Below are 23,878 nucleotides of genomic sequence, written 5' to 3' on the forward strand. Positions count from 1 at the left end.
CTAGTAAGTGTTATGAACTATATTTTTCATTGTGTTATTTGGTTGTACAGATTGCACATCCCTAGACTGTGTGAGACTCCTAGCCTTCTGCACTTTTTAGATTCCATTTTATTTATTATTTGTATCAAGAGTGTTTATTGGAACTGTTTATTACAAATTTATACATCTTATCCAATTAAAACATATAGATTAAATGGTTGAGAAAATATCCTTTTGAAAGTTACGGTTAACTGCAGGATGCTCCTGACACATAGCTCCAGGGAACATGGATTGCCAGCCCAGTTACTCTCTGTGTTTAGATGGCTTATTTACACTGTGTCTATATGAGTTATTGTCAAAATATTCAGCTTTTCCAACTACATCCAAAAACTTACAGGTTAGGTCGATTTGGTTATCATCTGAATGGTTGGTTGTGTCTAGTTCTCCAGCAATTGTGGACACGGAAATAGATGAAGCATCAATGGATTGATAATATATTGCATTTTACCAATATTATACACTATCAGTGTTCGCAGAGTCTTCAGTGTGGCGTAAAGCAGGCATGTCAAACATGCGGCCCCCAACAGAAATCTGTGCGGCCTGCATGACAGATCCTAGTTAGCACTGAACTTGTACAAAATGATTACTATCATTTGTGATTGAATCATTCTGCATCTTCGGTGTTACTTATTGACTTTTCTTACTTCTGCCTTCTGACAAAAGCGCGTTTTCCCATGGCATTACGGTACCGGAAACGTCATCTGCTAATATAGCCACGAGCCTTGACCAAAGTTAATGAGCCGCACTGTCACAACTGAAGTGCTAGGCTGCAGCAGGGGTGACCTTAGGCATGTGCAAACTGTGCACCTGCACAGTGCCGCCAAATCCAAGGGGCCGCCACGCCAATATATATTGAATATAAAACAGAAAGAGAAAATAACGACACAGCTGACGGCAATGTGGCCGAAAAACATTCTGTTTCTTGTTAATTAGTATGCTGTATTTACAAATGTCGCTAGAGACGGAGCAGTAAACTATATGTAGTATTATAATGTTTTGCCGTAATGAGAATATCATGGGCCGCCACTTGGTTTTCAAGTTACGGGCACGTGTATATAGAAGCGTGTCATGAGCACGAGGCGGCTATGCAGTGTTCGCAACAGATGTGGCCATCCGCTGTGCATAAGATACCGTATTGACATTGCCAGGCGAATGGGCCACCGATTCTTTCTCTGCCCAGGGCCGCCACGAGCCTAGAGCCACCCCTGCTAAGGCTACACTACTGACTGGGCTGCTGAGACTGGCCACTGGGCAGAACTGACCATCATGAGTAGTAATAGCCTGCATATTTTCACGTTTTTTGCTCTAGTTTCATGTAATTTTGTGCTAGTATTGTAACGAACAGTTAGTGCAGACTACAGCTGAAGATCTGAAGTGGACGCGAGAAGTTGGTGAGTTGTTTACAGTAATCCCTCCTCCATCGCGGGGGTTGCGTTCCAGAGCCACCCGCGAAATAAGAAAATCCGCGAAGTAGAAACCATATGTTTATATGGTTATTTTTATATTGTCATGCTTGGGTCACAGATTTGCGCAGAAACACAGGAGGTTGTAGAGAGACAGGAACGTTATTCAAACACTGCAAACAAACATTTGTCTCTTTTTCAAAAGTTTAAACTGTGCTCCATGACAAGACAGAGATGACAGTTCAGTCTCACAATTAAAAGAATGCAAACATATCTTCCTCTTCAAAGGAGCAAACAAATCAATAGGGCTATTTGCTTTTAAGTATGCGAAGCACCACGGCACAAAGCTGTTGAAGGCGGCATCTCACACCCCCTCCGTCAGGAGCAGAGAGAGAGAGAGAGAGACAGATAAAAAAATCAATACATGCCCTTCGTGCTTTTAAGTATGCGAAGCACCGTTCAGCATGTCGTTTCAGTAAGCAGCTGCACAAAAGATAGCAACGTGAAGATAATCTTTCAGCATTTTTAGACGAGCGTCCGTATCGTCTAGGTGTGCGAACAGCCCCCCTGCTCAATCCCCCTACGTCAGGATCAGAGAAAGTCAGCGCAAGAGACAGAGAAAAGTAAGCTGGGTAGCTTCTCAGCCATCTGCCAATAGCGTCCCTTGTATGAAATCAACTGGGCAAACCAACTGAGGAAGCATGTACCAGAAATTAAAAGACCCATTGTCCTCAGAAACCCGCGAAGCAGCGAAAAATCCGCAATATATATTTAAATATGCTTACATATAAAATCCGCGATGGAGTGAAGCCACGAAAGGCGAAGCGCGATATAGCGAGGGATTACTGTATTAACATATTTTTGTGATTTTGAGTTTGTAAAATTATTGTAGGTCAGGTGGCTTTTTGCATATCGGCTTATTTTACAATATAAACTTTGAAGTAAACTTAGTAAAATAAAATTTGATTTTTGTAGGATTTGTTTTCCAACTTGAATTACTGAGCAATGAATTCAGTGAGCATTTTCGTGATTTCAGTTCACACAAACAGGGCATTGCGCTGTTCTCTTACAACGTTGAGAATGCCCCTGAGGATATCCAAATGGAATTGATTGAAGTGCAGTCAGATTCTATTCTGAAGGCAAAATACAACGAAGTTGGTGTGCCAGGCTTGTATGCTTACCTGCCACCCTTGTATGTGCAGATCCGTAAGTTGGCTTCGAGAGTACTGTCAATGTTCGGAAGCATTTACCTTTGTGAGCAATTGTTTTCGTTAATGAAAGCTACCAAAACCCCACATCGCTCAAGACTTACCGTCGAGCACCTTTCATCCCTCATAAAAGTTGCAGCTGCACAAGATTTCAAGCCTGATATTGACAAACTGGTTACTAACAAGAGATGCCAAGTGTTGGGACAAAAGAAATAAATCTCAAACTGTAAGGCTCCTATATAAGCAATGAATATAATATAATAAATATAATATAATAAGGACATAGCTAAGAGGCTAAGACTCTAATTGTACACTGTTGTATGGAGACTGAATGGAAATAAATTGCTTTTCTTTAAACTTCAAGTGTTACATTTTTTAAAGTTTTCAGTATTGGAAAGAAAGCTATAGTAACTTTGTATAATAGTATTTGTTACAGTACGGCCCGCTGACACACGTATGGCAGTCGAAGCGGCCCACCAATGGTAGTGAGTTTGACATGCCTGCCGTAAAGGATAAGGATCTGGACTGTGAAGTATAATTTTACCAGATAGGTCTGTCTCACCTATGTGTCATTTTGTATCTTTGAGCAATTCAGTTAATCTGTCTTTGTTCCAGTTGAAAAAAATATCTTAAACATGTTAGTAACTAAATATAATCACATCCATTCTAGTTTTGTTGAGTAGTCTTCCAGGATAAATACTGAGAAAATACATAGGAATGTTTGTCACTCCTATTGTAGTTCTGGGTGCTGTGCAGACAGCAGTCTTTTATATGAGCTTGGTGTTCTTTGTTTTTCTTTGTGTTTTGAAACTTAATTTACATTGTACTAGTTCTAATTAATTTTAGGATTAGATTTGATATGGCTTCTAGCGTGTCACTGATAGTAGCCACTAGAAAATCATATAAGTCGATTTTAAATTTACCAGTGATCTGCTGCAAACCCAAGTGCTTGCTCTTCTCAAGTGCCTTTCAGACAAGCTGCAAACTCGGGAGTCACAGTGAAAGTGAAGAGGATCTGAAGGCTACCTTACGTTTATAACACATTGAAACATATGAAACACTGAGAAACTAAAAGTGCCTTTTATTAAATATACCTGTAATCAGCTGCAAGTACCAAGATCTCAAGCACTGAAGCAGCTTTGTTTCACCCTAACACAGGAGTTATTTGTCTGAAGATGTCAAGGGCAAAGAACTGCAGCAAAATAAAAAAAAGCAAGACAAAAAAGACTCAGAACTAGTCTGGCATACAGTATACAGTATTTTATTTGGCAATGATTGATCTCCCTCAAATAAAATGGATTACCGTATTTTTCGCACCATAAGACGCACTTTTTTTTCCCCAAAAGAAGGTTGGAAATGTCTGTGCGTCTTATGGAGCGAATATTGCATCAGAGACCATGATGTGTATTACCTGACAAAAGTCGACATCCAGGGGTAGAGGGCGACAAAACTCACTGTTACGTTACAGGCATTCCCTCTGTGCTTGGAGGAATGTTAGACTCATTGACTCGGCATCTAATCCTTGCGTGTGCGTGAGTTGCGAAATATAAACAAATATAAACAAAGGCAAGATAGCATTTATATCTCATGAGGGAGCGAAGCGAGTGCAGAAAACAAAATACTCAGCAGACGATGTTTTGCGCATTATCACTGAGTTGGACTCTGGACTCGATAGATTACCAGCCGCTGTTCTTTCCTGAAGCTGCCTTTCAGCTGCTGTCAGACGAGACAAACAGGTATGCAGAGCAATTTTTTGAATCGAGGGCTGTGCTTTTTTTTCAAACTGGAAACCCACAACAAAACACGAGATGAAGGGCTTTGTGGCATTACAAATATAGATGGGACTAGACTGGCGATATAACTTCAGGGAGCATTGGTCCAAACGTGCTTTGTCTCCTGATGGCTTTGGACAGGTTATGTCGCGTGATGATAGGTACGTGATGCTGCAAAGTGATTGTGAGCAACTGAGCTTAATAAATTCTGACACTAGCGATGAGGAGTTCTTGGGGTTTCCATAAAACTAGAAGAGTGCTTGAACCTTAAAGTCTCTCCTTATTTGGTAATGACAGTGATGATGTTTCTTAATACCGCTGTTGAATTTACATGGTTGAAATATTTTTCTGCTGTATTTTATTAAACATATTAGTGCACCATTTGGTTCAGAAGATTTTTTTTCTTGTTTTCCTCCTTTAAACCTAGGTGCGTCTAATGGTCAGGTGCGTCTTATGGTGTAAAAAATACGGTACCTGTTCTCTCTCATAACAAGTAACAGCATGCCATGGGTGCTTTGGCATTTTGTGTAATACGGAGAGCTGGCTGAAACCTGATATACCTGACACTATTTTAATGATTAACTGAATTTATCATTTTGAGCAGACAGAGACACAATGTGGTGTGAAAGAAAGGCAGGAGGGAATCCGGTAATCTATGTGAATGAGGGATGGTGTAAATGAGAACATATTATAGTTAAAACCAGATTTCAATCCAGGTATTGAAATTCTGACTGTTGTAATTTTAGCATGTTATTTGCCCAGGAAGATAAATTAAATGTTCAGAAGTTATTCATTTTTTTTAATAACACTCTAATGATGAATCATTCTGACCCTGCAATTATAATATGTGGTGAGTTTAACCATGCAATTTTGGAAAGCACTATGACAAACATCTGACAATATGTCTCATCTCTCACTTGAGGAAACAATACTCTGGACCTACTTTGACTGCAATTTAATCCATCTTACTCCCTCCTACAAACCTGTCATTAGATGACAATCTGCTACCAAAAGAATGGCGAGGAAGTGGAGCCTGCACCTGGAGACTGACTGCTTCTAAAGGATTGACTGGGAAATTAAGTCACATGGGGATGATATAGAGGACCTTAGTCACCATATTAGAGAACATATTAACTTCTGTGTTGACACTATTGTACCATCCAAACAGTATATAGCTTTCCAAATGACAAGCCCTCGATTACTAAGGAGCTAAAAAGACTCCTGAATGAGAAGAGAACATTCAAATCTGCTGGCAAAGAATCTCTAAAGAGCATACAAAGAATAGTTAAGAAAAAGCTGAGTGAAGGAAAAGAAGCTTACAAAGCTAAAATAGAAAACAAACTCAGAGTAACATGAAATATGTTTGGTATGAACTAGGCTCAATTACTGGACTCACGCAAGCAAGAGGTCACAAAACTATAGAAGATTGTGGACAAAGCTAATGCACTGAACTAATTTTTAAACAGATTTTCCCTCCTTCCATCACCACCTTCTTTCAATGAATAGTCCCCTCACACCATCCTTACTGCATCAACAACTTCTACCACTTCAGCTGGTATGGTGTGTTCACCTGTGACCATCAGTATAGGACGACCATAGCTGATGCCCAAGTGAGGAGAAATCTGCAGGACCAGATGGAGTCAGTCCTCAAGATCTTAAGGCCTGTGCTGGCCAACTTTATATTATTACCTGTTACCTGTTCACTCTGTCACTAAGCTTCCAGAAAGTGCAGCTGTTGTGGAAAACTTCTTGCATCATTCCAGTTCCAAAGAAGGGAAGGTTCCTCTTCACCTAATGATTATAGAACAGTGGCATTTACATTCTACATCATGAAGACTTTCAAGGTGCTGGACCACTTTGACCCACTGCAGTTTGCTAACCAGACAAAGAAGTGGAATATGCAATTATCTTTGTGCTCCAAAAGGCTTATTTACATCTGGATAAATCTTGACAGCACTATGAGGATTATTTTTTTTTATTTCTCCAATGGCTTCGCTACCATCCAGCTATCCCTGTTAAGGGGTAAGCTCAGAGACATACAGGTGCCTGAGCCCACAGTATCCTCAACAGTGGACTATCTGCCAGGAAGACCGCAGTTTTATGAGGACAGTGTCTCTGATATAAATATAAGCAACACTAGAGCACCAGAAGGAACAGTCTGTCTCTCTTCACCTGCACACCTCTGACTATAAATATGACACCAAACCATGTCACATGCAGGAATTATCAGATGATACTGCAGTGATATAATGTATGCATTGCACCAAGGAGCCTCTATGCTGAGTCACTGTCCCAAGAGTGCATGAGGAATAGTTGAACTGCCATAAGTATTTTGGGGTTTGTGGGGGAGGTCTATTTCAGTGACATGCTGGACTTGTCTTGTAACACAGAGGAACTGTATAAGAAAGGATAGAGCAGGCTTTTTTTAGGAGACTGTGCTTTTTTTAACATGAATCATGTTTTACAAGTCAGTGATGGACAGTACAGTTTTCTGCACATTGGCGTGCTAAGCTAGTAACATCAACTGAAGAGTGGCCCACTGAAAAAAGGCGGGCTCAGTTATGAGACATAATTTGACCCCCTGGATGGAGTAGCAAAGAATAGAATGAAAGTAACACTGAGTGCCATTATAAACAGTGCTTCACGTCCTCTGTCTGACACTAACACTTTCAGCTAACAAATTATTCAACAAACGAATGTACAGAAATGCTTCTGGGGTTCCTTAATAACTACTTCAGTACATCTTTATAATGCCTCACTGTGACTGCTCCCTTTATCTTTGTCCAAGTCTGAATATTTTCTTTCTGTTTAGCAATTCTGGGGTGTATTTGAGGGAGGCTGATATTTGTTTATTTATTGAACTTTTGTAAAAAGCCATTTTCCCTTGCAACAAATTAATTGCTTATCCATACATACAGTACATACCCAGGAATATAGAAGGTGGGCAGCATGCCTCCCTGATGAACTCATGGACTGTTTATGCGGTTGTTGTAGCTGAAGTTTCCAACATAGTTTTGCTTTTTTAACAGCAGGAAAGATTATAAAAGGTGGTCACAATGCCTGTCAAGAACGGTTTTGTGTTAAAACTAGGAATAATGGACTGCTTCTGCCCACAGCAGACCACTTGGCGTAACTAGATATAGCAAAATGAGGTACACAAAGATGGCATAGATACTGTAGTTAAAGGCTACCTGTGCATTCCTGTCCCTTCATGCAAGATGAAAGTTGTGGCAATAGCCACGCAGAGGATCTCCCTCTCTTAGCGAATGCTGTTCACAGATGGTATAAGCTGTAACAACTATTAAAGTTTCAGAAGCCTTTATGCCTGTGACTTTGCCTGATCTCCTTAGTTCTTATTCTATTGCTCCTTCCCCACTGATACCAGGAACCAAAACCAGGCTGATAATCTTGTTATCTTTTGTATTTACTGCTATAAAAGCTAATTGTTTCTTGTGATGCCTTTGAAAAATTCTTTTTTAATATTTATTTTTTTATCCCAGCATTATTTTATGTGCCCATTATATCCATTTCATCTATTTTTTTTTTTACTGGTATATGTTTATATGTTGGATTGAGGTTTTCATGCCACATTGCAGTTGCCAGTTCACACTGGTTGAATATCACTAGCAATCTGGTATACTTGTGAGTCTATTTTACGCATAAAGCAAATATTGCACAAACCAGTACTGTTCCAAGCAACCAAAGTAACTATTAAAAAAAATCCTAGAGATAATTGTAGTTTTACACCCATCTTCTACATCACAACAGGGACCACAACTTTAAAACAGCAAGTTTGAAGGTTTACCTATTGGCACATGTTCCACATACGAAGGGGGACCAAACATACTGTATTTAATACACACTTTTTTGGAAAAACAGTTATACAACTGGGTTTGGTGGTAGGGAAAAGAATAATAATTATCTCTTACAATACAAGGGAATATTTCACCCTTGTTTTCTCCTTAAAGCTAGTATTTATATTAATTTACATCTCTTACTTTTTTCAAGTAGCACAACTTCTTTTTCAAATACATTTCACAAATATCTATTGCATGAAAATTTGGCCTCACCAATGCATGCTTTTCACCATTGAAAAGGCAGTAAAAAGACAAGTATTAGATAGATAGATAGATAGATAGATAGATAGATAGATAGATAGATAGATAGATAGATAGATAGATAGATAGATAGATAGATAGATAGATAGATAGATAGATAGATACTATATTAATCCCAAGGGGAAATTCACAAATGTAAAATGTCCACATTGCTCCTTAACAGCAGCCAAAAGCAAGTCTTATGTGCAATGCTGTAAATTAAACTTGTATAGCTTTAGTGGTCATTTATGTTTTAACAAGTGATTAGAGAGCTTTTTGCGTGGTAGTGTCTTTATGTTTGTCTTATACACCTCAAATGCTTTTTTAATAAGTCATTTTTTAATGTAAGAACAGTAGCATAGTTTGGTAAGGAATCAAAGTTAGCCTAAAATTACCATATTTTAAATTTACTAAAATTTTACCGTTACAAATGAATCCAGATCAAAAGAATCAGAAAAGTAACTCAAAGTCAGTTCTGAAGGTGGAGTGTTGATATATTTCATATGGTAACTAGCTGTGCTCTTATTTGAGATATAGTTTTTAAATGTAGACCTCAGTAAATTCAGAATTTATGTTTGAAGTACACTATCTTTTGGAATGTATATTCTAATACATGTATTAATACAGTTCATTGCATTATTAGTTCCATCACATGATACATCACATACATTTGTAGTAATACATTGGATTTTTCATTCTAAAAGATGTTGTGTCATAAATAAAAATACTGTTTTTATGCATCCCGTACCAAGTGGCATACAGCAGAGACATAGCCCTGGATGGACATACAGATACACAGACACATACAGAGACACCTTTATTAAGGTGGATCATTGTCAATGGTGGGTTCTAGTTTTGATAACTTTAAGCATAGTTCTGCTTCTAACTTCAGCCTATTCTTGTATTTGTTTTTAAAGGAAGGATGAAGGTTACTAAACATTGGCAAATCGGTCTGAACAAATAGCTTTCTGCTGTGGATTATTATTAATTACGTTAAAATGAAATTTTAGACACTTGTATATTATTCAGCAAATTTCTAAAACATTTCTATAAATGATGGTACCAAAAAGAACTTTACCAAAACAAAAAAATCTTGTAGCGCTGAAGGACCAATCCTGAGAGAGAGAGTGAGCGGGAAAAAGGCACAATATACAGCCTATTCATGAGGTTGTGTGCTGAAATGCTGTTTTCACAAAAATTGATTGATCTAGCTGTGTGGTAGAAGACTTCGATTTGGTAATGAACAGGGAAGAGGAAGTGAGGATGGGGAAGAGAATAGTGGAGTCTTGGAGCAGGAGAATTGTAAGGGCTCGTTTATACTTCATGTTCAGAACGCATACGCGCACGCTTTCCCAGTGTTCATTTGACGCATCCTCTGAGTATGTCCTCAGAAATTAACCCTACGCGTGCGCAAGTTGCAGTACCAGCAAAAAGTCGGGGGGCATAGTGTGATAAAAGTCAGAATGTGACATCAGAGCCTCTGTTTACTATCTACATGTTCATACAGGATCGATATGCGTGCTTTGATGTTTGATGAATGGCTCAATGTGGTGAAGCAAAATGCTGACATACAAATGCATTCGTGGTACTTTTATATTGAAGCGTCGCATATTCCTGATCGTAATGACACGATACACATGCCATCTTTTTTTTTTCCAACTACACAACAGCAACATAATGTACAGTGCTGTATCCCAGTTGTCATCCCAGTTGTTAATTGTTATGAGCTTCTGGGGCTTCCTCCTGACCTGACAGTAGCGGCAAACAGCAATAGATTACCACACAGAACACATTAAATGTATGATATTCCAACTCTCTGCACATTTAGAATCCTTAGCTTATCACTTTCATGATGAAATGCATTAAAGTATGTATGTTACATTTTACAGATAAATTGTTAATTTCGTTTAAGTAATGAATACTGTTAATAATTACACACATGGGGGTGACACGGTGGTGGAGCGGTAACGTACTGTCTCACAGGGAGTCACGTCGCTGGTATTCCATGCCTGGAGTTTACATGTTTTCCTGATGGGTTTCCACAGTGTGCTCTGGTTTCCTTCCAAACATATGCAAATTTGGTGACACTAAAATGACGCTAGTGTATGTGAGTGCTTGTATTCATCACCTTGCGATGAGCTGATGCACCGTCCAGGGATTGTTTCTGCCTCATGCCCAATGCTATCTGGAATGGGCACATCCCTGGATTGATGAATTTAATCATTAAACATCCTTTTCAGAGATACTGTGACAAGGTGTCATCAGAATTTAATGGGTGTTCCAAGCAGTTCACAACACAATGAAGCCGAGCCTGTTATCAGGTGATAATATCTCACACGGCCACCTGGTGGATTCTTCCAGATTTACGTAAAGTACATGCACAAGTATAAAAAGTAAAACGCTTGTGTAACAGTGGCGTCCACTGGAGCATGTGTTGCGTCGCACAAAGTATAAACCTGGCCTAAGAGTGAGTGGTGGACTCGAACCACATCAATACTCAAGTTGCTTTTGTAACTAATGGTCATTTAAGTCACACTTTTCACCCTTAAACCCCCTACAAAACTGAACCCATGTACATATTCTGACAGCTGTTTGTGTACCACGTGCCGCTATCTTGTAGAACTATATTCATATACAATTACTTTAATGTAACAACTCAAGAACATTTTTAGTTACCTTTGTTTATTTAAATCCTAGGCAAATTAAGCAATTTAAAACTAGATCTGTTTTTTTTTTTCAACTTCACTGGGGCCACAGCCCCTCAACCATTTAAAAACATTTGGTTTGATAGCAAAAGGTGTCAAATTAACATAATTAACGAAAAATTATGCATTATGCCTTTTAAAATTAATCCAATGCATTAAAACTTTGACAGCGCTAATTGATTCTTTGATTTTAAAGGTGTCTGTAGGTGTACTCATAGTTTGGTTCATCTATGAATGAGCAGATATGCAACCTACAAATTGTAGCAATGAATAACACTGTATTACTGTATCACATATAAAATGTTAATAAAGCACAGGGGTCTATCTGTCAGGGCTCAGGGCCAAGGCCGTGACGGATGAGAGAAAAGAGGGATAACAGAACAGCTACTTTAACAATGATACACAGTAGATTAGTTTGGCGAATAGTTGTATTTATTTACAAAGCAAAACTATATTAACAAAATATAGTATAGCTTTAACAAAATTAATTAACTTGTGATAATATTGTTATGACCATCATAATAAGAAAATACACCTCAGAGATACTGGAGTTTTCTATGTTTTACTTGAAGTCTTTGTTCTGTAACAAACGGTGTCCTGTCTTACACGCTGTTATCTGGGTTATGGAGCACACCTCCAAAACAATAAAAGAAAGCTTTAACTACAAATCAGTTTATCTCCTGCCACTTACATTCTTTTTTTCTCTATATTGCAAACACTTCTGCTTATTGTCTCCTGACTCCCTACTCAAAACTTTCTTACACTGCACCTTTCTTGTACTCCTAACTTCTGTCACTCATCTCCTAAGGGGCATGTCCGCCCCTTACAGAACAGAAGCCCTTCACCCAGTCCCATCACTTACAGCATTCATTCCTCCCTTTCTGCTCCCGTACAGTGCATCACAAGCTGCCTGCATTTCGCAATACATTAACAAAACCTAATAGAAGAATATTAACATTAATACACAATAACATACCATCAGTGGTTTTTCAATTGTGTCGGGATCATGCTTTATATCATTCACCGTTCTTCCTAGTGTTTAAATTGAAGCGATAATTGAAACACTTTCGCCATTTCGTAAATGTGTAATAATTTAGATTTTGTGACAATTCCAACACCACATGCATATGTTTATCAGCCAAAACAATGTATAGTAGATTATAATTATAAAAAAAGAGAAAAGTTACAAAACACTGTTAAAACTGGAGGTACGTAAGTGACACTGTGGTGCTGGGGAATGTTGTTCCAATGTGCAAAGCTCATAGCGTACTGCATGGCAGTAGTAGTACAGTAATAGGTAGACACTGGTGTGTGCAATGTTTTTTTTTCTTCTCCTTTTTGGCCCTGACTGTTAATCAAGTGGCAGATAATCGAGGTTTTACTGTAGTTACTATAAAAGTTATACTATGTTTAACCACTTCAGTGATAATTGCATACCATATACTTTTAACTGGATTCCTACAAACTGAAGGCATTTATGTATTGTATGGGATGGCCCGAATCCTACCCAGTCAGAATGCCCTGGGGATGGAACAACAGGGAGAGAAAGTGTGCACAGGACATTATCTCCCCAGAACTGCTAGATGGCAGTTGAGTCCAGAGTCCAGTTGATCCACGCATGGGTGTCCTCAACGTATGCCCGCTATTGTAATCCTGGGTGATAGCCTTGTTGGGTCCTGTAGGGAGCGCCAGGGCGAGCGGCAGGATTTGGGAGTCCTTACTCCATAGGGTTCCAATCTCACCCGGAAGTGCTTCAGAGCTGCTTTGTCACCAGAAGCACTCATGGGGATTAGATAAAAGATGCTGCCTGGAAGTGGACAACACTTGCATGGAGGAGTGGAGGAGGCAGTGAAAGAGAGAGAGTTGTATTGTGCTATACTGTGCTTAGTGCTTTATTCTACTTGTGGCTGTGGTAGTGGGAAACACCTGCTTTAAAGAGTTTCCCACAGTAAAGACTCTTTAGGCTTTTAACTTGTACCCATGCATGCTTGTGTTGGGTGTTTGGGGAGCTGGAGTTCCCCATGGAGTCCTCAGTGTTTAACTTATGATTGAAATTTATTGATACAAGATTGTTTACCATATTGTACACAAACATGGGCATTTTCAAAGGTTTACCATTATGACCTTAACTACAGAACTTAATTTTCCTGGAGAATAATTCATAAATCAGTAGGGTTTCATTATAAAGCTAACTTAAGCAAAATAATTTATAAATATTTTTTTACTCACAATTTTTTAAAATTTGATCCTGATATGAATAAAACCAATGAATCAAAATCCTTCGTCAGCCATTAAAGTTTAAAAATGCAGTTATTAGTTTTGGTCCTTATACCCAATAAATGTTTCTTTTCTGTTCCAACCCCTTCGCCTTACCTAGCCACCTAGCAAACACTAAATTTCCATAACACATACACCATATATAGAATGAGCTTTTCAGAGTATCAAATCAATACATTAACATCCTTACATGTACTTTCCTGAACCTGATCATTATGTGTCATCTTCAGTAGTAGTTCTATCTGGTACACTTTGGGTACAAATTATAGGTCGAAACTAAAACTAAAAATCCCCAATCTGCTGTATAAGTAGTATAAAGGGAAAGATGAACATTTGGAAATGACACATTGACTTCAAATGATTCCTCCCAATCAACTCACTCTGTTGTTTTCCATTTGCCAGTCTCTTACTATGGTGGGGAAGGTGCAGGATATTAAATTGTGGAAGTAGCAGTTTCCCTCAATAATGGGATATTCACAGAAACCTGGTTTCTAAGATGCTACGTAACCCCTTACCCATAGAGAAACCTGGTTAACAGAAGTAGATTTCGTTGTGAATAACCCCATTTTGTGGCCATGTCAACCCTTAATCAGTCTGCTGTTAAGGATTTTGTTGTCTGCACATGCCCATTGCACTCTTTAATTGTATGCATGTATTTGCTTTGCGCATGTTTTTAACAGCGAAGGGTAGAAGCATTAACAAAATTCATTTTCAGAGGCAAATGTTTGGGCCATCGCAATTTTTCTTCTCCAGGGTGAAATAGTCTGTCTCAATATTTCAGAAATCACTAAATTTATGCTGAAGTGCTGAATGTACAGTGCTAAACTCAGCAACATAATCTTCAGAGCAGTAGGGTAGCATGTTAAAAGTAACATGCGTTTTGTAGTCAGATTACTTTTTAAATTAACGAGTAGCCTAACACTTATCTAACTGAAGTAAAACACACCTGCGTTAAGTTTTATTTTTTTCTGTCCTATTGGGGAATTTTTCTTTCAGGTTCTTCTTTGGTTTTGAAACATTAAAATTTTATTTTTCTTTACAGTTTTCTTGTTTTAAGTTTGTTTTAATTATGTTCAAATATTTTTCAAACTAAGCTATGAAAATGACCTTGAATTGACATCAGTGTAAGGTGGTATAAAGGTTTTACAGAGTGCTTCCTTATGATCTTAGTTTGTGGAGAAAAAAAAAAATGAGAGTTTAGCGTGTGCTTACTTAGTGTTCCTGGCACAACGTCTTTTATGGAACAAAACTTAAGGTTTTGTTTTCTTATTTGCAGACAGTATTCATTTGATTTCCTTGTTACAAATATTTGCTTGACTGTGTGCTCACGTCTCTTCTGTTGGTCTTTTATAAAAATAACCACTACCTTCACTATCTGTGGCAGTACAAACAGAAATTTTTATTCACAAAGACCCCTGAAGATATCTGCCTTGAATTGGAATGAGTGGAGATGAATGGACTTTTTAAGTACTTGGATGAGTGAGAGTAGTCCAAACACCAAGATTGGCTGCATATAAACAACTGAATTTGTAATTGAACTCATTGTTTCACCCTCATCAAATGAAATGAAAAAAGACAGCTCTGTGAACTCTAAACTACTGAATAATCTGGCTTTTAGAGTTGACATTGTATATAAAATACCAATTCAGAAAAGGATGGGATAGTATTGAAAATGCAAAAAAAAAAAAAAAAAAAAAGTGATTCTTAAATTTAGTTTGACTTTTATTTCATTGCAGACAGTATGATCCCAAGATATGATTTGTCTGGTGAACTTCATTTCATTTGTTAATAATATACATCCATTCCTGCATTTCAGACTTGGAACACATTCCAAAAAAAAGTTGGGGCAGAGGCAAATTAGGTCCAGTAATTAGATAAAATCAATACATAGTGATGTGATTTCAAATATGTTAGTGAAATCATGATTTGGTACAAATCCACAAAAGGCTGAGTCTTTGAGGAGCAAAGATAGGCAGAGGATTTTAAAATGTATTGTGGTCAGACAAATCAGTATTCCAGATCTTTTTTGGAAGAAATGGATACCATGTGCTGCAGACCAAAGACAAAAAGGACGATCCAGACTGTTATGAGCAACACGTCCAAAAGTCCGGGTCTGTCACGGTATGTGGTTGTGTCAGTGCCCTTGACAAAGGTAATTTGCATTCTGTGATGGCAACATTAATGCAGAAAAGTACATTAGGATTTTAGAGCAACATATGGTGATTTCAAGCCGACGTCTTTTCCAGGAACGTCCATGCATTTTTCAACAAGACAATGCAAAACCACATTCTGCCCACCTTGCAAAGGCATGGCAACAGAAGACGGTACGGGTACTGGACTGGCATGTCTGCAGTCTTGACCTGTCTCCAAAAAAGAATGTGTGGAGAATTTTGAAACAAAAAATGTGACAACCACCACCCTGTACTTCTGCACATCTTAAGACGTGTTTGCCGGAAGAATGGGGGAAAATAACACCTGAAACACACTCGCTTTGCATCCTCAGTGCCAAAATGTCTTTCAAATGTTGTGAGAAGGAATGGCAAAATTACTAAGTGGTGAATGCTTCACCATCCCAACTTTTGGAATGTATTGCAGGCCAGAAATGCAGGAATGGATGTATATTAACAAATTAAATGAAGCTGACCAGACAAAACATAAAATGTCTTGAGTTGTGCAATGAAATGTACATCAAAGAAAATTGAAGAAATATTGCATTTTTTAATTTGCATTTTCCATACTGTTCCAAATTTTTCTGATTTTTGGATTGTAGATTTTTCTTTTTTATTTAGATGTACTTTATACAGATTATATGCTACCCTAATGGTTTATTGGCCAGATTCACCAATCAGTGTCCTTTCTTTAGTAAGCAAAATATCTCTGTTTGAATGACAAAAAATTAATTACTACAGATGCGGTATATGGCAGAACCCACCAAAGAAAAACTCATTTCTATTCTCTGATTCTAATATATATGCTTATTATTTTATTGAGCATTAGTCAATTTATAAATTATTTAAACGTTATTGCTATAATAGACCTTATTTCTTCTTTTTATAGGGCCTTTTCTGGACGACATGGTGAGAACTGTTGCATATCAATTTTATTCATAAAATATTTTTTTGAATTTTGTTTTTTATTTTGAATATTGAATATTTGTAAGATGATTTTTGAAATGATATTCTGACTAGTATATTAAGTTGTTCACCTTTTAACAATTTTAACTGCATTCGATTTGGTAAAATTATGCATTAAAGTGGCTAGAAAAAAATTAACAATTACTGCATATTCTAAGAGGAGTACCGTAGACAAGAAGAAAGAAAGCTTAAATCCCTTGACACAGTAAAGTCAGTGCTTCTCTTGAACAGTTCCTTATTATATTGAAATAGAAAATGAAACTCATAACCAGAACAAATCTTTTTGGTGATAGGTGCCCAGTGGTTCTCTGTTTAGTATTAAAAAAGGAACATGCACCTGGGATCTAAAGCCTGATTACTGTAGGGTACTTCATTTAAACAAGTCAAATATGATAGTTGGAAATTCTCTTGCAGTCTCTCACTTGATAAAAGCCACTGTATGTGAGGTTTGACATAGTCTGTATTTTGAACAGAAATTTAACAATAGCTGTTAATAATAGAGAGTTATTGACTGATATTCCAGTGATATAAACTGAATAATTTTTGTTCTTGATAATAATAATAATTCATTACATTGATGCATGGTTGGTCACTCAATTTTAACTTTTTTTTCTTATTTTGATGAATATAAACCATTGCTGGTATGTTATTGTTAACCAAATGAAAATAATCATAAAAAGTCAGTTGTCTGATAATTGGTAAAAGAAACACAGAAACGTTTTAACTTGAAATTTCACTTATACACTGTTTCTCTTTATCTTTTTTTTTCCGAATGTAATGCATTGCATTACTTAAACATGAAGAATACTGTATGTACAACCAATAGAAAAAAAAATAACATTATGGTGAATAGTATTATTCAACAGCATCTTAAATATTTGAAGTTAACTGTCAGTATGTGTGTGACAGCCAAAAATAAATGATCTCACAAATTAAAGTGGACACTTTAAGAAGCAGGATGAGCTAGTTCCATAAGTCTTACATTTACATATTTAAAACAACGTTACTATTAGGTTTAACACATTAATATGTTAATGTGGTGAATAGCCTGTGCCCGGTTTGAACAATGCTTGTAAGGAAAACTAACATTTCAGATTTCTACTTCATGTATAAGAATGGATTCCAAGACCTAGGTTAGCTGGGCAGGAAAGAAAGCAAGATGAGTTGCACACTGAGGCAGAGTAAGGTTCTGAAGCTTACTGACTGCACCTTGAGGACACATTGGAGCCTTGCCCGTGTGTCACCCAGCAGTAGTTAAAGAGTCTGGTGTAAATTATGCAAATGGTGAAGTGTAATTTATGTATAGTAACATAGTAATGAGCAGTTCTGGGTACTCTGCTTTCCTTCAAATCCTAAAGACTTGTGGTGGGCTGGCCCCCTGTTGAGGGTGCTCACTTGACTTGTGCCTTGTGGGGTTGCTCCACCCCCCCCACAGCCCTTATCAAAATTAGGCAAATTGTAGAACATTATATATATATGTGTGTGTGTGTATGCAGGTTTGAATATGTTAACATAATCTCACTTTTCAGTTGCAGATTTTGTTATTTAGCCAAATATATGATCATGTGATTTACTCAACCAGTCCAGCATTCATGCAAAATATATATAGTCATCTCATTGATTAAAATTGTCCTTTTTCCAAAGCAAAACTGTATATAAAAGACTTAGGAAGTCTTATAATAAATTGTCCACATTACACTTACAAATAAGCATTTATTTGAGTCAACAAGAGAATTCAAATTATAAATTTTTTCTGTATTTAAAAAACTTTAGTGATAATTATGTTTGTGCATCCACACTCTTAATATGAAGTATAAATTATGAATTGTAATAAGATAGTTGTGAAAGAAGGCATCCAGCACCTTGTTCATTCTATTTATATGAATTGAAAATGTTTTTCTTCTTTGATCCATCTAAAGTTTGTTAAATTGATATTGCTAATTTATATGTCTGTTTTAAAACTTTTTTTTTTTATTTTACAGAAAGAGATGCATTTGACACTTTGTTTGATCATGCACCGGACAAGCTTAATGTCGTGAAAAAGGTTTGATCATTTTCTAGGCTTTCTTAAAGAATGAGCTACTCATTCATCAGTTAGTTTTCAGAGCTTGCTTACCCTAGTTAGGATTGCTGCCAGAGGAAGTGTTGTCAAAAGTGACTTCAGTTAGTTACACAAACTTAAGAAATCAAGTACCTACTTTATATGTACAGCAGCAATAGTTCTTAAAAGGCCCTCATTCCCATAATGAAGTAGTGTTGTTTTGCAGTAAACACAAACAATATATACATATAGAAATTTAAATTGTATATTACTGCAGTCTCACTTGAAGTAGATTGAAATTATTTTGATATATTTCTTTCTTGTTTTACTCACAAATAAATCCACTAGGTCATTAAAATTTTACTGAAATTCCTCAGATCATATTTTGTCTGTGGCAGATATGTAAAGGTGGCATAAAATTATATTATTAGCCCACTGTACTTGAAAATTCATAGACAATAAGTATAGCTGCAGTTGAAGGAGAGATGCTGTTTCACGGACCCTTGATCATCATTTGTGAATATGTGCAGCAAATGGATGAGATACACCACATTAATTAAAAAAAATCTTCCCCCAAATGAATTAATGCCCCAGTATTCTTTGGGATTCTAGATCACTGTTAGTTAATAATTTTGTAGCAATTCATTCTGAACCATATCCTGAAAGAGTGTCTTGAAGCAGTAATATGATCAAAAATGTCCTTTATAGGCTTGTAACTGTCCATCCAAAAATAATGCAACCTGTACCATTTAGAGTATCATAAACAGTTTGAGCATCTTTTTATTGTTGAATGGGTTAATTTTGAAGACATTATGTGGACATATTTACATTCTGCACATAGAATAATATTATGGAGCACAGGATTCTCTGAGCTGGTTTTTAAATACAATGTATTAAAAAATTATTATAACCTTACATAAACCTAACATTTCTCTCTCCTTTGACATTTCCCTTGAGTGAAGATTTCAATTGTTTTTCAAGATGGTATAAAATTAGTATTTGAAAAATATTTTACTGTAATCAAATATGTTCTTCTCATGACACCAACTGAAAAATCGTGTTATTAAATAGATGACTAGCTGGATATTCTTAATATAAATAAATACTTCATTACTAACAGTACACCTACTGTAGATACACTGAAAGCACAATACATTTCCATAAGCTACAGCTGTAAGCTGCAGCCTTGCCACCAGCTAATTTTTCTCATATTTCTCAATAACTCAAGTCTTTTAGCATTTGTATCACACTTTTTATGAAGTTAACGCTCCATAACAACAGCCTCCACATTATTTTTTTTAGTTTTATTAAACTAAAAAGCTCTAAGAATGCCAGACACTCGTTTAGCAAGTGTTAATAATTGGTTTAAAATTAATTGATTTATTTCTTCTTTTTGGTTTGAAATATAATTTATTTCTTTTTTTTCAGTCTTCTTTGATTTTTAGCTTGTTTCTTTGTGCATAATTACTGTTTTTTACGGTTGCAGTTTCCATTTCTAACATGTATTTGTAGTTATGAATATGTTGAAGTATGTTATGTAAAGTAGTTGAAATTAAATAGTTTCTTTTCCTAAACCATTTTGTTTCTTTTCTTGGCTGCTGCCTTTTTTTGTACATTTTTGTGTGTTGATACTAGAGTACGTGCCACCACAGGATGACTGAAGGTTAACTGTATAATGGTCATAGCCACTTGGTCAGTCTTTTGTGATATTAATATTAAACAATCACAATTTGTACAACTTTTAGTCCAAAGCAGACACTCTCTGATGACCTTTCTAAGCTTAAATACCAACTCAATACATACATTTAAATTTTATTTACAATCAGAATGCTGGAATGACAATGTTATACTTGGTTGGTACACCTTCAGCCTCATGTATAAATGGTGCATACACACAAAAATGTTTTGTGTACTCCTGTTTCCACACCCACATCACGATGTATAAAAATTAAACTTGCCTTAAAGCCAAACACATTCTCACAACAGCCCCTCCCAAACTGTGTATGTACATTTCTGCTCGGTTATGCAAACTAACAGCACCCAGCGTGAAAGTAGTGCTGCTGTTCCTGTGTGGTTTCTCTTTCCTTTTTAGAATCATATCAATGACATGAACTATATCAAATACAATGAAATGAACCGCATATCATTTATAAAGTTAAGGCACCTGATTGTAATCAATCTGTAATAATATAATGGTGCATGGAATGGCCAAGGTGTTCCAAATACCATAGCTGCTTTAGTGTTGTTACTCTCAGTGAACCACTCAGAGTATTTTAACCCATTGTATCTGAGTGTGGAATCACAACTGTACAGCAGCTGATTGGAAAGCTCTACGATGGGTTGTGTTGAGAGCGCAGAGGATTATCAGGGTACAGCATCTATTATTGTACATGCTGCATCAGGAAAGCCACTAGCATCTGCATGGATTCTACTCAGCAATGCACACAGTCTATTTGAACTACTTCCATCCGGCAAACACTTCAGAACCTTTCCTGCATGGACCACGAGGTTCAGACACAGTTTCATCCCAAGAGCTTTAAACGCCCTCAATCAGTCCATCAAGGGCTCCCGGTAGAACTATTTGTATTTATAATTACAAATACCTCAGTGTACACTTGCACTACAACTGTAATATTGCACATCCTGAGCTACTTTTTGAGCCATTTGCATTATCTGCACTAGATTTACATGTATATTGTACTTATGCTTTCATATTGTATATTTTTCATTGTTTTTATCGTAGTATTATTATTGTTATTTTATCATTTTATAGGAAAATAAGTTTATGGAGGATTTGCATATTGAATCTCATTGTACCATACAATGACAATAAAGAAATTCAATTCAGTTCAATAGAAGAGAGCTTGTATTTACAGTTGATGATGACTGGCTTTTAAGTCGCTTTAGATTTCCAAGAGCTATCCTCTTGAAGCTGTGAGCTGTTAGAATACTGGGATGTATACTTGATATCATTTGGAAAAAGAAATGCATTAAAGTATGTATATTACATTATGCAGATAAATTGTTAATTTAAATAAAGTATAATGTTAATAATTAAACATGTGGGAGTACGGTGGCACAGCGGTAGCAATGAGCTGGCACCCCATCCAGGGATTGTTCCTGCCTCGCACTGTATGCTTGCTGGGACAGATGCAACCCTGGATGGATAGATGGATAGAATAATATAATACATATGTAACATGTATTAACAAAGATGTTCCAATATTCCTTAAAAGTTTTAATGAATCGTCATTCTAAGCTTACAGCTGGTTTGACATTTATGACAAGTCTTATTGTGTGGTGATTGGTTACGTGGATAAAGAAAAAACAAGGACAGGAATAGGAATTGACAGACACAGTATTGCTGCAATAAATTATTTTATCAAGGGTCGCGCACATCCCAGCAAGCATCTTGCGGGAGGCAGGAACAATCCCTGAATGGAACGCCAGCTCATCGCTTCCACTGCGCCACCGTGACCCCATGTTTAATACATGCTTTAATGCATTTCATCATGAAAACATCTTAGCATTCTAAAATGTTCAGAGAACTGTAATCTCATGAATGTAATGTATTCTGTGTGGTGATCAGTGCCTGCATGCTCCTGTTGACGTAAGAAAAAGCCCGTTTAAGGAGCATGAAGTGATATACACACTATAGAAGACAGAATACGAAGCATTTAACATGCTACTTTAGTTACAATTGTATTTGAGAACCTAGTAAATTAAACATCGATTTCAAAATGAAGTTTACGACGTTCTACTTTAGTGACAATATAAACTACGAGGTTAAAGTGGAAATGTCAAGATTAAAGTCGACATTTTGACCTTTTTTTCTTAACTGTGTCCCTATTTTTTTTTTTTTTTGCTTTTCTCTGTACCTTAATACACTTCCGTATGACACTCAGACGATGGGCTACGACTCTCCTTTTCACAGCGACTTTGATATCTCACCACTTCTTTTTTTATTCTTTTTTACCACTGTGCTACTTTCTGAACTTGAACTTTCGAGTGTCTCTGCCACTCTGTATCACTCAATCAACTTCTTTTTGTTGTTTATACCACTGCTTAATCCAACTAATAGTACATGTTTCCTAGCCTCCACTTTGCATTTGCTGAAATCCTTTTTTCCCCGTGCTTTTGCCATTGTCTTTTCATAAACAAAAGGGGTTATTTATATTGATTTGCATATTCAAATGTGTGTAATTCTGGGAGGAGTCGGGGTGGGGCACGTGCATTACATTTCACACTGACTGGGATTTATGGAGCGAAAGTTGGTTTATGCACGGTTTTGTGCATCTGAATTTTTTTGTGTGTACACACATTTTAACTTTTGTCCGTATGCCATGTTTTAGTGTAAGTTCTACGCACGGCATTATACATGAGGCCCTTAGAGATCAGCAGACTTAGGTTGGACTCTTAGTACAGGACTCTTGGTTGAACTGCTTCTGAATCTTGTTTTACCTATCATTATTTTCATTTTAAAGGAATACTCCACCCAGAAATTATCATTTTTTTTATATGTTACTTACCCAGTGTAGTTTGTAGTGATATCTATACATATTAATAAAAGGCAAAGCCCTCACTGACTCACTGACTGACTGACTGACTGACTGACTGACTGACTGACTCACTCATCACTAATTCTCGAACTTCCCGTGTAGGTGGAAGGCTGAAATTTGGCAGGCTCATTCCTTACAGCTTACTTACAAAAGTTAGGCAGGTTTCATTTCGAAATTCTACGCGTAATGGTCATAACTGGAACATATTTTTTGTCCATATACTCTAATGGAGGAGGCGGAGTCACGTATCGCGTCATCACGCCTCCTACGTAATCACGTGAACTAAAAACAAGGAAGAGATTTACAGCACGAGTCAAACGCGGGAACGAAGGTAAATGACGTTAATTTTTGACTGTCTTTTAATACTGTGTAAGCATACATATTAACACATGTGCAATTAAACGTGTGCATTTACGGGGTGATTTCTCAGGCTTAAAAGCTCGCCTTTTATCAAACGCGGGAACAAAGGTAACTGACGTTGTTCACTGTCTTTTAATACTGTGTAACCATACATATTAACACATGTGCAATTAAACGTGTGCATTTACGGGGTGATTTCTCAGGCTTAAAAGCTCGCCTTTTACTAAAAAGGTAAATGCAAAACTATTTTCAGTCATTCTATGATCTGCTTCTCACAACTGAA

The 23,878-nt window shown here is 36.9% G+C and overlaps 1 protein-coding gene across 1 annotated transcript in view; it reads left to right on the forward strand.

The window, feature by feature from the left end:
- The window catches only part of parvaa (parvin, alpha a), a 199,033-nt gene that overhangs the window by 120,364 nt on the left and 54,791 nt on the right, over nt 1-23,878 (forward strand). The window contains exons 8-9 of the mRNA XM_028793917.2: nt 16,559-16,578; nt 18,618-18,679. Of these exons, the coding sequence (XP_028649750.1) occupies nt 16,559-16,578; nt 18,618-18,679 (82 nt within the window). The remainder of the gene's footprint in view (nt 1-16,558; nt 16,579-18,617; nt 18,680-23,878) is intronic.

Source organism: Erpetoichthys calabaricus, chromosome 2 (genome assembly GCF_900747795.2).
Source record: "Erpetoichthys calabaricus chromosome 2, fErpCal1.3, whole genome shotgun sequence".
Taxonomy (NCBI): domain Eukaryota; kingdom Metazoa; phylum Chordata; class Cladistia; order Polypteriformes; family Polypteridae; genus Erpetoichthys; species Erpetoichthys calabaricus.